The 13,328-nt window shown below is 41.4% G+C and overlaps 1 protein-coding gene and 1 long non-coding RNA gene across 2 annotated transcripts in view; one reads left to right on the top strand and one right to left on the bottom strand.

The window, feature by feature from the left end:
- Positions 1–13,328, top strand: part of FBXO10 (F-box protein 10) — a gene marked incomplete at its 3' end in the record, with an annotated part of 39,971 nt that overhangs the window by 20,788 nt on the left and 5,855 nt on the right. The window contains exons 5-8 of the mRNA XM_083357178.1: positions 437–573; positions 7,101–7,171; positions 11,462–11,614; positions 12,603–12,878. Coding sequence (XP_083213304.1) covers positions 437–573; positions 7,101–7,171; positions 11,462–11,614; positions 12,603–12,878 — 637 coding nt within the window. The remainder of the gene's footprint in view (positions 1–436; positions 574–7,100; positions 7,172–11,461; positions 11,615–12,602; positions 12,879–13,328) is intronic.
- LOC310636962 lies at positions 5,137–6,325 on the bottom strand. The gene is made up of 2 exons (XR_014491842.1): positions 5,973–6,325; positions 5,137–5,306 (listed from the first exon to the last, which is right to left on the bottom strand). It is a non-coding gene; the product is annotated as an uncharacterized lncRNA (long non-coding RNA).

Raw genomic sequence — 13,328 nt, forward strand, 5'->3', positions numbered from 1 at the left:
TGGAGATCTTGGTCTGTGAGCAGAGTAATAGCTGAGAGGTGAAGGCAGAGAATGACAAATGATGTGCAAGGTATATGTTCTAATTAGGGGTAATAGCTGAGAGTACAGATACATGTTCACCAGGACATTCTTTTTTTTCATTCAGTTGCTCTAAAGTAGTTTGATGATCTTAGATTAGAATAGAATAGAACTGGAAGGGACCTTGGAGGTCTTCTAGTCCAGCCCCCTGATCAAGCATCAGGCCTTCTTCAATAGGATCCAAAAATGGACATATATTTTTCTGAAATGAAAAGCTTGTAGCATTTTTAGGATCTGGATGTCTTGGTCTGAAAGCATGTTGAAGTTCTTGATTTAGTGTGATGGGCCTCATTCACTCTTGTCTTCTCCTTTTATTCTTTTTTTTCCCCTCCCCACCATGCATAAAATAATGTGGCAGTGTAATAGAATCCACAGTGGCCTTCGCTCCGGCATCGTTGCCCTTGGCAACGGAAAAGGCGTCATCCGTAGCAATCAAATCTATGGGAATAAGGAGGCTGGCATTTACATTCTATATAATGGCAATCCTCTGGTAAGGTAGGTATGTGGGTTGCAGCATTGTTTTGCTATGTTTAAGTGCCACTTCTGTGAGGAAACGGCTCTTTCTCCTGTTAAAGGGCAGACAGTAAAGATGTTGCTTTTTCTAAAGGCTCCAAGGAGGCAGTTTGGCATTTGACAATTGCATAAGGCTTTGAGAGAGTGGCTTTCATTAAATCCTCTCAGAGATTCAAGAGAAGCCCTCAGTGAGACATTCAAACATGGTGGGGGAGCTTCCACAGCAAAGCCTATTGTTACTAAGCAAAGACAGGTGAATGTGCTCCTTCATTCCTGACAGTAGAGTGCCCCGTCAATTTCCAACCACCTTTGTCCTGAACAACAGCCTTCTCCACCTGGTGTGGATAACAACTCCCATTATCCCCAGCCAACCTTTTTGTAAGCACCTTAGGTGTGCAAGATCTGTACTGTGTCTGACTAGAGCTATGTGTTCCAGAACCATAGCCTAGTGAAAAATAGGTGTTTTTTTAACTAAAAAAGAACTTTGAGACATCTTAATTTGTCTTTAGGTATGGAAACTTCAACACAACCATTCACATATTCTTTTAATCTGTGTTTAGTTTTGGCTTAGCGTGATGTTTGATTTTAGAAAATATGGTTTAGGACTTAACTGTGACCCTGGGCAATCTGGCTTGTTCATCAAATTGCATATTGCAAGGTGTAAACTGAGCCCTAAGTCAATTTTTGTTTTGAGTTCAGTACTAGTATGTGTTTTGGATCCTGTCCCAGTCTACCTTCTGCCCACCCTTCCTCTGTAGAATGCCTCAGTAGCTTTTTTAATGTAAGGCAGGGGTCTTCAAACTTGGCCCTTTTATGACTTGTGGACTTCAACTCCCAGAATTCCTCAGCCAGGCATGCTGGCTGAGGAATTCTGGGAGTTGAAGTCCACAAGTCATAAAAGGGCCAAGTTTGAAGACCCCTGATGTAAGGAAATCTCCACTGTAGGTTGCACATTTCCCCTGTAAGCTGCATGGAAAGCATCCAAGAAGCCCTTTTCAATTAATAAGACTCTCACCTCATTGCCATCTACACAGGAGGATTGTGTGAAGCCCCTTTCAGCCCTGAGACTATTCTATGGATTTGATTTCTCCCACTGTGGCTGGAGAGTGGTAACATGTTCATATGACTTCCAGTTCAAATGGAAATGATCCGAACAACAGCTACAACCTAGTTAGGTTTAAGTGTTTGAGAATGGCTTATTCCACCATAATGGTTTGATAAGTAGAACACTTTAAAAAAAAAACCCTACAAACTATAAGAGTTGAGGTCAAACACTTCTCCAAAGCCAGTGGGAATCAGATTTGTCAAGTGAGTATCATTTCTAAGTAGGGAGCTGCCCTGGATATGATAATGATTCAGGCAATCCACCTGGAAGAAAACATGCATAAAGGAATCAGCAGCTCAATGTGGAGGCTTAATCTCCCTTCCCGGCTAGTGTGTCAGCAGCAGCTGCAGCCAAGCATTCGCAAAAGGCTGTTGAAATCAAAATGTCTATTTGTGTCTAAACAAAACAAGAGGCAGCCCCATTAATGATTTAGTCTTATTCCACAAGGATTTGTTGTGCCTAAGAAAGTGTTGCTACACTAATTGTTCCTCAGTGACTTATATGTACTAAAAAGATTCTCACTTGGGTCCATTCTCGTAACAATATTCCAAAATGCATGGGTTTTCATGGGGAGGCGTTCTCAGAAACCAAAGAAAATTGCATTGGGAAAATTTTCTTTTGTTGTTTACTCATGAGTCTGAAAAATTTCATTTTTAATTACAATCATCAGAGAAATATCCCAGAGTATCTTTTGGTTCCTCATCCCCGCAATAAATAAATCATATTCCATCCTCCACTTCCTCAGTAGTACACAGAAATTGTGCTTTGATTTTGTTATAGCAAAGTGGAGAAAGCAATATAGAAAACCTTGTTCCTTTCTGATAGCAAGCAGAAAATGCAGCATCAGAATTAAGAATGTGAAATTAGGAACTAGGTTTTTCCCAGTTGTCATATTTCTAAGTACAAAGGGTTTTGAATTTGAACCGCTTCAAATGTGAAACATCCCATTTGAGTTCAAACTGGCCATTTCAATCACACGTGAAGTGTTCTGAACTCAGAATATTTTTAAAATTATTAGAATGACCTATTCCGAATATATAATAAATAATTTTGCTCCCCAAGCTACTATCTCAGTCTTGATTTAGGGCATTTCAAATTGGAAACAGTTCAAATTCGAAATGTTTTACAGACCTATCAGTAGTTGCATTCACACTACATGCTAGCCATCTGTCAAGAATGAAACTTTGGCAGCTATGTGCCTGTGTTTCATCTTGCTTTTAGATTAAGAGAGGGGGGAGATGTTACTTTCAAGTGGGTTAAATGGAAAAATGAAACCTCTTTGATTCAGCTGAACACCGTGAGAGCCCGAAGCCTTGTCAAGGACACCAGAACAGGTGTGGGTTTGAAGTAGACGGTTCCCAGAACAAGTGAACTTATTGATATGAATTACATAGGATGTTGGAGGTTTTGCTGGGAAAGTCTATGAACTGGTGTCAGAATTAGTTTTGCTTTGACAAAACCATGCAGTGTATTCAATAAACAGTAAGATTTTCAGAAACAGAATGAACCTGGAGTTTTATTTGGATTCTTGAGCTGGATGTTAACACCATCATATGATTTGCTGGTTTATATCTTAGCTTAGAGATGTGGAAAATTCCATGATTTAGAATGGGAATCTAGAGTTCTCTGAAATGTTCTATTCCTCTTTTGCTGAACTTCTGCTAGCATATGCTATGTGGGCGATGGGGGTAGACATTTGGCAATTTTTGGAAATCTCAAAACCCATTAAAGGCCTGAAGAGATTTGGCATAGTCCAGAGGAAAAAGGAAACATTTCAGAGTGTTTTTGGTAATGTTCAGTTGCTGAATTGGCTGAATTAGCTCATCCATTTTTGTGGGAACCCAGCTAGTTGTAATTTTTTCAGTAAAAGATGGGTAGTTACTGGTTCCCTCAGCTTAACCTCCCTCATAGAGTTGTGATTATGAGGAACCACGATTGCTATAAGTTCCTTGGATAATGAATTGTATAACTAAATCTTCAGATTAGAAGGTAGCAAAAAATAAAAGTGGTTCTTTCTGGATTTTAACTACTGACTGTCAAAGATAGCTTCTTTGAACTGGCAGTGTTGGCCTTTTTATGCAAGACTTGTCTCGGTGTTGGTGAGTTGAAGGCCCTGAATCATCGGTGCTCCTTTGATCTCCACCTGAAATATTCCATTCCAGACTCATTTTTGCTCTGGTTAAATTTATTCCAGTCCTGGACTTGCATATTCCACTTAATTTAGGTTGTAGCAGTTTTCATACTGCTTGAAATGAACAGTTCATGTTTTTCCAGGTGGCTGTTTCACTTCTAGTGTGCTTTGTAACCTGTTTTCATTGTGCTATGTTATTTTGGCCTTTCTACAGAGAGCAAGTTGTCCCTAACCATTTTTCTTTTAACACTATAATTTGTCAAGAAAGCACATTACTTCCATGGGGCTGTTAAACTTTCCAAAGAGCTCCAGAAACACTTTCTGCATTGCCTTGTTTATCATTTGGAAAATAAATAAATATTGCAAAGGATGGTGAGGCTGTTTAGTTGTTTGCTCACTATGCCCAAAGCAGCAACCAGGACGTTGTGCCTTCACACTACACAAAGCGATGCATCCCCTGATACGGTATATTAGATTCTTATATATCTTCCACCCTCCACACTTAGCAAAGAACTTAAAAGTGCAAAGGGATGCTCCTAAAGAAAAGGCAAGATTCATAAGCATTGCCAAAATAGCAGGCTTCAGAAAGCCTCATTCATCAATCACAGGGAAGGTAGAAGTAGATTGGGAACTGCAGATAGTCCTTGACTTACCACAGTTCGTTTAGTAACCAAGTTACAATGGCAGTGAAAAAAGTGACTTATGACCGTTTTTCACACTTACAACCCTTTCAGCATCCCCATGGTCATGTGATCAAGATTCAGATGCTTGGCAACTAGGTCATACTTACGACGGTTGCAGTGTCCCAAGGTCACATGATCACTTTTTGCGACCTTCTGACAAGCAAGGTCAGTGGGGAAGCCAAATTCACTTAACAACCAGGTTACTAACTTAATAGCTGCAGTGATTCACTTAACAACTGTGGCACGAAAGGCCATAAAATGAGGCAAAACTCACAACTGACTTGCTTAGCAACAGCCATTTTGGGCTTAGTTGTGGACTGAGGACTACATGTAGTGATGGATTTGAGGATGATTTGCAGAAATGCTTACAAATTGAAAACAATAATTGCTATGACAGGCTGTTTATCTCTTCGCTCAGCATTCCTCAGCTAAGAGGTGGGAAATTAATTGCTTATCTGATTCTAGTGCTGCACTTAGAATGTGTGTACTCCAATGAACATCTGTATACACAGTATAGGTTTTAGTAGTGATACTTTTATTTGGTATGCAGTAAAATATTTAATACAAGCCAAATAATATCAGCACAATATTAACCAGTACCTGGAAAATAACAGCGTAACGATCAGTTTTAAAACATTGTTTAATCCCAGCACAGCCCTAATTTAAACTGGCACCCAGCACTGCTGTTGAAAAATTGCTCCAGCTTAATAATAAATGTTTGACAGGCGTTTTTTATATCTCAGGAAATTGGACCTCAGGTGAAACTCGAAGGGGCAATCAGTTGCAAAGAGTAGGACTGGAAGGAGAAAAAGAAGTAAAATGTAAAGAGATGGCTGTTCATTTCCCCAAATATTTTCTTTAACATCCAGTGTCATTCATTGCTGCAAATAAAAATAATGCTAAAAACTAATGCCGGCTTTCTTCCTATTCCTTTTTAAAATTATTTTTAAGGAGCTTGGCAAGCACCAAGGGAGATGGCAGAACATGGTGCTGTTCTTTGCTCATTGCCTTTTTATTGCTTATTAGTTTTTTTTAATCCCACCTTTTATTATTTTTATAAATAAGGCAACAAACTTACCTAATAGTCCTTTCTCCTCCTGTTTCCACCCACCCACCCTAATATCAATAGCCTAAAGTGGAGCAGTGGGCTAATGCCTCCTTAAGTAACACCAGCTGCCTGCAATTAGTGCAGGTTCGCATCCCACCAGGCTCAAGGTTGACTCAGCCTTCCATCCTTCCGAGGTAGGTAAAATGAGGACCCAGATTGTTGGGGGCAATTAAGCTGACTTTGTAATAATGCCACTTGGGGTGTGTGTGTGTGAAAGCCCTAATAAGTAGGCATATACATAGAATGAAGGCTACTGCTAAGTTTGTAAGCCGCCCTGAGTCTTCGGAGAAGGGCGGGATATAAATGGAATAAAAATAAAAATAAAATAAAAAATAAAGCAGAACTAGAACTCACAGTCTCCTGGTTTCTAGGTCAGCACCTTAACCACTGCAGCAGACCGGCTCTTCCTTGTCATCAGTGAACTTGGGTTAGCATCCACACTCAGAAAAAGAGCCTAATATATGTTGATTTCTCTCGCATGGAAAATTATGAGGCAAATGGAAAAGGATAGTGTCAGAATCCATTTATATCCCATTCATAAAACTCTTATCTGTATCTTCTAAAATATTACATCCCTCACTGGATTCTGCCATTCCCAAGGAGGAGGAGAAAAGATGTTAATTGGCTATCCTTATCCATTTGTTGCAAGGGTGTTTATTTCAGCCTGCCTGGAGGCCGTCATTAGACCAGGGGAAGAACCTTTGAACTGAGAAGAACAAAAAAGGGAGCGGGGGGGGGGGGGGAGAGAGAGATCTGGTTTGTATCTCCCATTAGAATCTGAAAGGGAGGAAGGAAATGTCGTAAAGGCATGGAAGATCCCTCTTCCCTTGGAAGGTTTTGACACCTGAAACTTAATTGATCCGGGACTGACCAAATGGACTTTGGGGAGGGGATTTCACTGGGGGACACTTTAAAAGTACCAACCTGTAACACAGTTTTCAGATCCTGTCTAGATTTCCCACTGACAACTATGTTTTAGTAAAAGTTCCTTTTGGACAAATTCTGTCTCCAAGAGTTCTTCTTTCCTAAGACGTGGAGTTGACTCACAAGCTCAGCTTGGGCTGCCTTAAAATCTGGTCCTATGAAAAGGCCTGTCATAAGAAAACAAAGGAACCCCTATAGAAAGGAGACAGGTTCATATTGTACTAATAACAGGATTGCTATAATAATAGTTTATTGAACAAGCCAGAGGGGACCCATTCAGACAAAACCCAAAATTTAAACTAGAATGGTAAGCCATGCACAGTGAAAGCCAAACTACTCTGGAATTATGCAATTTGTACGTGTAAGTGAAGACTGAGAAAATGTAAGAAAGCAAGTAAGCAAACAAGCTGCTTTTAAATGTTGGAGCAAAAATTTGTGTTGTTGCTGCTGCTGCTGCAATTGAATCTCTTCATCTAGAATGAACTATTGGGAAAACTTGTCAGCAAGTACATGAGTGGCGTGTAAAAATTGGCTGTTCCTCCTTTCTTTTCGCTCCAGCGGGAACCATATATTCCAGGGTCTTGCCGCTGGTATAGCTGTGAATGAGAATGGAAGAGGCCAGATCACAGGTAGGAAAAGACAACATTGTACTCTATATTTCATTCTTACTGAATCTAATAAGATGTCACCCTCAAAGCATTGTATTCTAATTTGAATTGCTGCATTGCTTCATTTCGAACAAAGCAGTTCGAAAGCACGTAAAAATGCAAGTAGAAAAATAGGGACCACTACGGTGGGAAGGTAACAGCGTTCCGTGCGCCTTTGGCGTCTAGTCATGCCGGACACATGACCACGAAGACGTCCTTGGACAAGCGCTGGCTCTTCGGCTTTGAAACGGAGATGAGCACCAGCCCCTAGAGTCGGAAATGACTAGCACGCATGTGCGGGGGAACCTTTACCTTTACTTCATTCCTTTTTGAACCCACATCCTCTAAAATAAATGGGTGCAAAGATTTCAAAGTATTTCACAAAAGATCTCTCTCTAAACCTTGGGTGTCTAACCTTGGCAAGTTTAAGACACATGGATTTCTCGCTGGCTGAGGAATTCTGGGAGTTGACGTTCACATGTCCTAAAGTCGCCAAAGTTGGCACCACTGCTCTAAACCTCACACCAAGCCTGCAGGTAAGCAAAGGATCTTTTCTCCTGTAGAAAACTGAAATTATGCTTTCTAAAACCATCTTCTGAGTTCCAGGTTGAAAGCTGCTTGACCTACATTTCGTAGCTTACTGGTGCTTCACTTCACTGCCTTTATTTAGAACAAAGACATGTTGTTGATGCTTTCTCTTGTCTAGTTGCTGTGAACATTTAAGGCAACTTTTCTAGATGCTTTTTGTATTCTGCCTAGGAAGCCACAGTAGGTATGATTGAAGACATCATGCCAGATCTGCACTGCTGGCTGTACCTACTTCTGGGAGTGCTAAAAATGAGTGCTGTGTGGAGCCTACGAATCGTGTGTTGCCTACCTTTACAATGTTGAAAAAGCTACAGGCTGCGTTCCCATCCCAAATTCTCACATTGTATACCAAGATTAATAGGTTTTCAGAACTAGGTTAGAAAAGGAAGCCCAGTTCCTTTCTTTTTCTAACCATTTCCTTTTCCATTCCTGAAAAACTGAAAATGCCGGAGTACAGAGAACTTTTTCCCCCGGCAGGGGTGGAGGTGGAAAATAGACAGTTTAAAATACTTAAACTTTGCTCCTGAAAATGCAAAATGAGGAAGCAAAGATTTTCCCAATATTTTCAGACATTAGAGATTTTTAAAGAATAAAGGTAAAGGTTCCCCCACACATGCGTACTAGTCATTTCTGACTCTAGGGGCCGGTGCTCATCTCCGTTTCAAAGCCGAAGAGCCAGCACTTGTCCGAGGACGTCTCCGTGGTCATGTGGCCGGCATGACTAGACGCCAAAGGCGCACGGAACGCTGTTACCTTCCCACCGTAGTGGTCCCTATTTTTCTACTTGCATTTTTACGGGCTTTCGAACTGCTAGGTTGGCAGAAGCTGGGACGAGTAACAGGCGCTCACTCTGCTACGCGGCACTTGGGATTCGATCCGCCAAACTGCCGACCTTCCGATCGACAAGCTCAGCATCCTAACCCACTGAGCCACCACGTATTTAAAGAATACAGTAGTCTATTAAGCTTTGCAAGGTTTAAAGAACCCCAACCCTTCCAAAATGCCCCTCCCAAATCACAATATTTTAATTTTCCCCACCAAGAAAGGCCCTGTGTGTTGGAAGGTTAGACTTTTTGCTATCCTGTTTTATGGTATTTCCCTGCTGGTCTTCTCTTGACTGACTGCCACAGTCAGAGGTTTGAAATGCACTTTGAATTGATAGGCTATCCTATCTCTAGCAAATAACTCATCTTCAAGAAAAATCCATCATCATCTTTGGAATCAGCAAAAATATCTGTACATTTCTGAAAGCAAATATGCAAAAAATGGAAAACAATCCTAACAGCAAATGGGGAGAACATTGGTGAAATCAACATCAGACGAGGAATCTTCCAAGGGGACTCACTTTCACCACTACTGTTCAGTATCGCATTAATTCCGTTCACAATAATTTTATGAAACACAAAACTGGGATACTAGTGTTGTGATTCAGGGTCAGCCTGTGGGTTCGGCAGTTGGGTCGGACGACTCAGAGGAGGAGGGGGGTGTTGAAGAGCTTGCTGAGGGGGTTGAAGTTCTTGCTGATGAGAGCCCTCAGCCAGGCTCCTCCCACCTGGTCACCACGGAGACCCAGCTCTGTGAGCCTGACAGCGTGGATGAAGATGACCCACAGCTGGCCCTGTTCAAGGACGCCCGACGCAGGAGGCAGTCAATCAGGAGTAAACAGAGGAAGGCAGTGGGGCACCTCGGAAGGAGGCAGAGAGAAGCCACGCCCTGAACTGTATAAAAGGGGAATGCGTGGGAGGGCTGGTTTGCTGAAGGCAACCGCTAGATTAGTTCCTGTTTCATAGCTCCTGTTTCATGGTTGGTGTCTTGTTTGCTCTGTTTTATGTTAATAAATGTGGCAGGCTTAATTCCAGCCTCTTGCCGTTTGTAAAGGGGTTGTCCCTGCTTTTTCTGCAGGGCCGGTAGCAGGCTGGTACAGAACAACCACATCTCAAGCCAGCATGGCACGATAAACCATCTACTACACATGGATGACTTAAAACTGTATGCGAAAAGCCACACTGAACTTGAATCAATACTCAACGCAGTTCAACTGTTTAGTAGCGACATCAGAATGAACTTTTGACTTGGAAAATGTGCTATATTATCCATGCAACGAGGAAAAATGGGAAAAATAGAAGGAATAGAACTGGGAAATGGATGTATTGTGAAGGCACTAGCAAAGGATGACAGTTACAAATACCTAGGCATATTGGAAGCAGATAACATCTTCAATGGAAAAGTCAAAAGAGTCAATGCAAAAGAATACATCAGGAGAGTCCGCAAAATATTAAAATGAAAGCTGAATGCTGGAAACATAATTAAAGCCATTAATACATGGGCAGTCCCAGTGATACACTACCCAGCTGGAATTATCAACTGGACTTCGGCTGAACTGCAAAACCTAGACCGGAAAACGCATAAACTTTTGAATATGCACCATGCTCTACATCCACGAAGTGACATCGACAGGTTGTACCTGCCAAGAAAAATAGGGGGCTGAGGGCTATTGGAAATCCACCAAATTGTAGAAGAAGAAAAATGAAGTTTGCATGACTATGTGAATCAAAGTACAGAAAAATTGCTGCAGGCTGTGAAAATAGAGAGCATTATAAAAATAACAGAAACAAAGGCAGAATATAAAGAAAAACAGCTGGATGAGAGATTGAATAGATGGAAAACCAAAGCTTTGCATGGACAGCATTTGAAAAACATTGAAGGGAAATGTGATAACAATGTGATAACAACTTGACATGGGCATGGCATGACATGGGAATCGTCAAGAAAGAAACAGAAGGCTTAATACTGGCTGCTCAAGAACAAGCACTACAAACAAATGCCATGAAAGCGAAGTTACAGAAATCCACTGACAATCCAAATTGCCGACTTTACAACAACAAAGTTGAAACTGTTTGACATCTAATATGTGAGTGCAGCAAAATCACGCAAACTGATTACAAAGCTAGACATGACTGAGTTGCTAAATTAATCCACTGGGCATTGTGTAAAAAATACTACTTGCCTGTGTCCGAAAAGTCGTGGGAACATAGGGTGGAAAAAGTTGTTAAGAATGAGAGGGTGAAGATCTTGTGGGACTTTCGAATACAGACAGATCGCCATTTGGAACACAACACACCAGATACCGCAGTCATACAGAACCGAAGCGTACAGCTGATTGATATCGCTGTACCAGGAGATGCCAGAGTCGAAGAAAAAGAACTGGAAAAAATTATGAAATATCGCGACCTGGCCATCGAAACTGCATGATTATGGATGAAACGTGTAACAGTGATACCCATTGTCATCGGGGCACTGGGAACTATGTCCAAAAACTTTCCAAAATACATCAAGAAACTGCAGCTTCCTGCAATAACTCCAACAATGCTACAAAAAACTGCACTACTCAAAACATCTTACATTTTAAGGAGGTACCTGGTTGATTCCTAGGATGCTGGCAGCAACCCGTGTCAACCATCAGCGCCAGTAAATTTGAATGTTCAGTTGACTGAGGTTCATGTTTAATGAATGTTTTATAATAATAATAATAATTAAGAACAGTGCACTTTTGGCATAGAGAACAATGGTATTCAGTTGGCTTGATGGAATTTCCACCTAGGGCATCTTTAGAAATCAACTGCTGGATTTTTCTTGAAGATGACTATTTAGCAAGTCTTCATTGACTGATTTTCCTTCCTTTAGAAAATGTCATCCGAGAAAACCAATGGGGAGGTGCAGACATCCGGCGTGGGGGGGATCCTGTCCTCAGGAGTAACCTGATCTGCTGTGGCTATTCGGATGGAGTGGTTATCGGAGAACGAGGAAAAGGACTTGTAGAAGGAAACACCATTTATGGTAAGCCTGTTCTAAATCTCCTTTTCAAATGAAATCTGGGGTGTATTTGGAAAATACAGGGTTGTTGGGGTTTTTTAAGTGACCTGGAAACATTTTAAGACTCTCAGTGTAATTTGAATCTGCCCTGAGTAGCTGTTGATTCTCCTGCAGAACATGAAAATCCAAAAGAAAGACATTTGTAGAGTGTCTAAATTGTATGATATCTTGTGAATTTGGCACACGGGTCATTTAGGTTATCTCATTCTTCTGTTGTTTGTGGTAGAAATCATTGTCTGGTGTTTGGCACAAAAGCAGGTTGAACTCATGCCTTTTTTCCCCCGTGGAGATTTCTCTTCCACATCTGTAGGATTTCTGTGGCTGGTATAGTGTTCAAGCCAATTGATAGGTCAAAATAGGACAAAGACCTCTGGTTTTTGATACCTGAATCCAGTTTTAGAAATGGATGTCTTCTATTCCTGAACCTCAGCTTTCCATTGCTAGGAACTGCAGGAGACTTGAGCTCTTCCTGGGAAGGCTGGAGACCCCAAGCAAGGGCAAAAGCCATCTTCCTTGTATCTATACCAAGTACCACTAAATCAAGGGTCTTTCAGCCTCCCAAGTCAGTGATCAAAGCTGATGGCCTAAATATTTGACTCTTCTTGATTAGGACCTTGAAGTCTTCTCCAGTATATAGCAATGCCAATAGCACTTAGACTTACATACTGCTTCACAGTGCTTTACAGCCCTCTCTAAGTGGTTTACGGAGTCACCATATTATCCCCAACAATCTGCGTCCTCATTTTACTGACCTCGGAAGGATGGAAAGCTGAGTCAACCTTGAGCCAGTGGGAATCGAACTGCCGAACTGCTGACAGCCAGCAGTCAGCAGAAGTAGCCTGCAGTACGGCTCATGGTTATAGCCTTGGACCAAAGTGCTTCTCGGTTCTGGTGCCAAAGCTCTGACATAATTTGAAAGGAAACCTGACAAATGTATATGCTTCTCTTGTAGGTAATAAGGGCTGTGGTGTCTGGATAATGTCATCCAGCCTTCCCCATGTTACCAACAACCAAATAGGGCACAACAGCATCTATGGCATTGCAGTGTTTTGCCGCAAGGATGATGCTAATGATTATCTTGTCAACCAAGGAGGCAATGAGAATTTCAATGAAGAAGGAGAAGCAGCCAACTGGGAGAATGACCTGGAAAGTGAAGATGAACGCTTGACTTCCCGGCGGCCCATCAACGTGGCCCTTGTGGAGTCAAACAACATCAACCATAATGGAGGTGAGTCCTCATTGGATAACCAGCTTAATATGAAGGAAAGCTTAAAGGGGCCACCCCTTAATAATTTGTGCAAAGTCCCTGCAGAAACACAGTAACGTAGAGAGATGTCTTAATCCTTTACAGAACATGTTAGCCATCCTGCTACATGATACTTGCGTGGATAAACCACATGCTAGTTTCTAGCACACAAATTTCTAGTTTACTCCTTTTGATCCAGTTTTAGTCTCTGGATAGAAAATAATTTATAATTATCATTTTACTTTCAATACTAGATGAAGTTGGGACAGATCCCATTTTAAGTTTCATTGACTGACTTTGTACAGGTAGTCCTCGACGTACGACCATTATTGAGCCCAAAATTCCATTTGCTAAGTGAGACATTCGTTAAGTGAGTTTTGCCCCATGTTACGATGTCTCTTGCTACTGCAGTGAAGCACCACAGTTGATAAG

The sequence above is a fragment of the Vipera ursinii genome, assembly GCF_947247035.1.
Source record: "Vipera ursinii genome assembly, chromosome: 2".
Classification (NCBI taxonomy): domain Eukaryota; kingdom Metazoa; phylum Chordata; class Lepidosauria; order Squamata; family Viperidae; genus Vipera; species Vipera ursinii.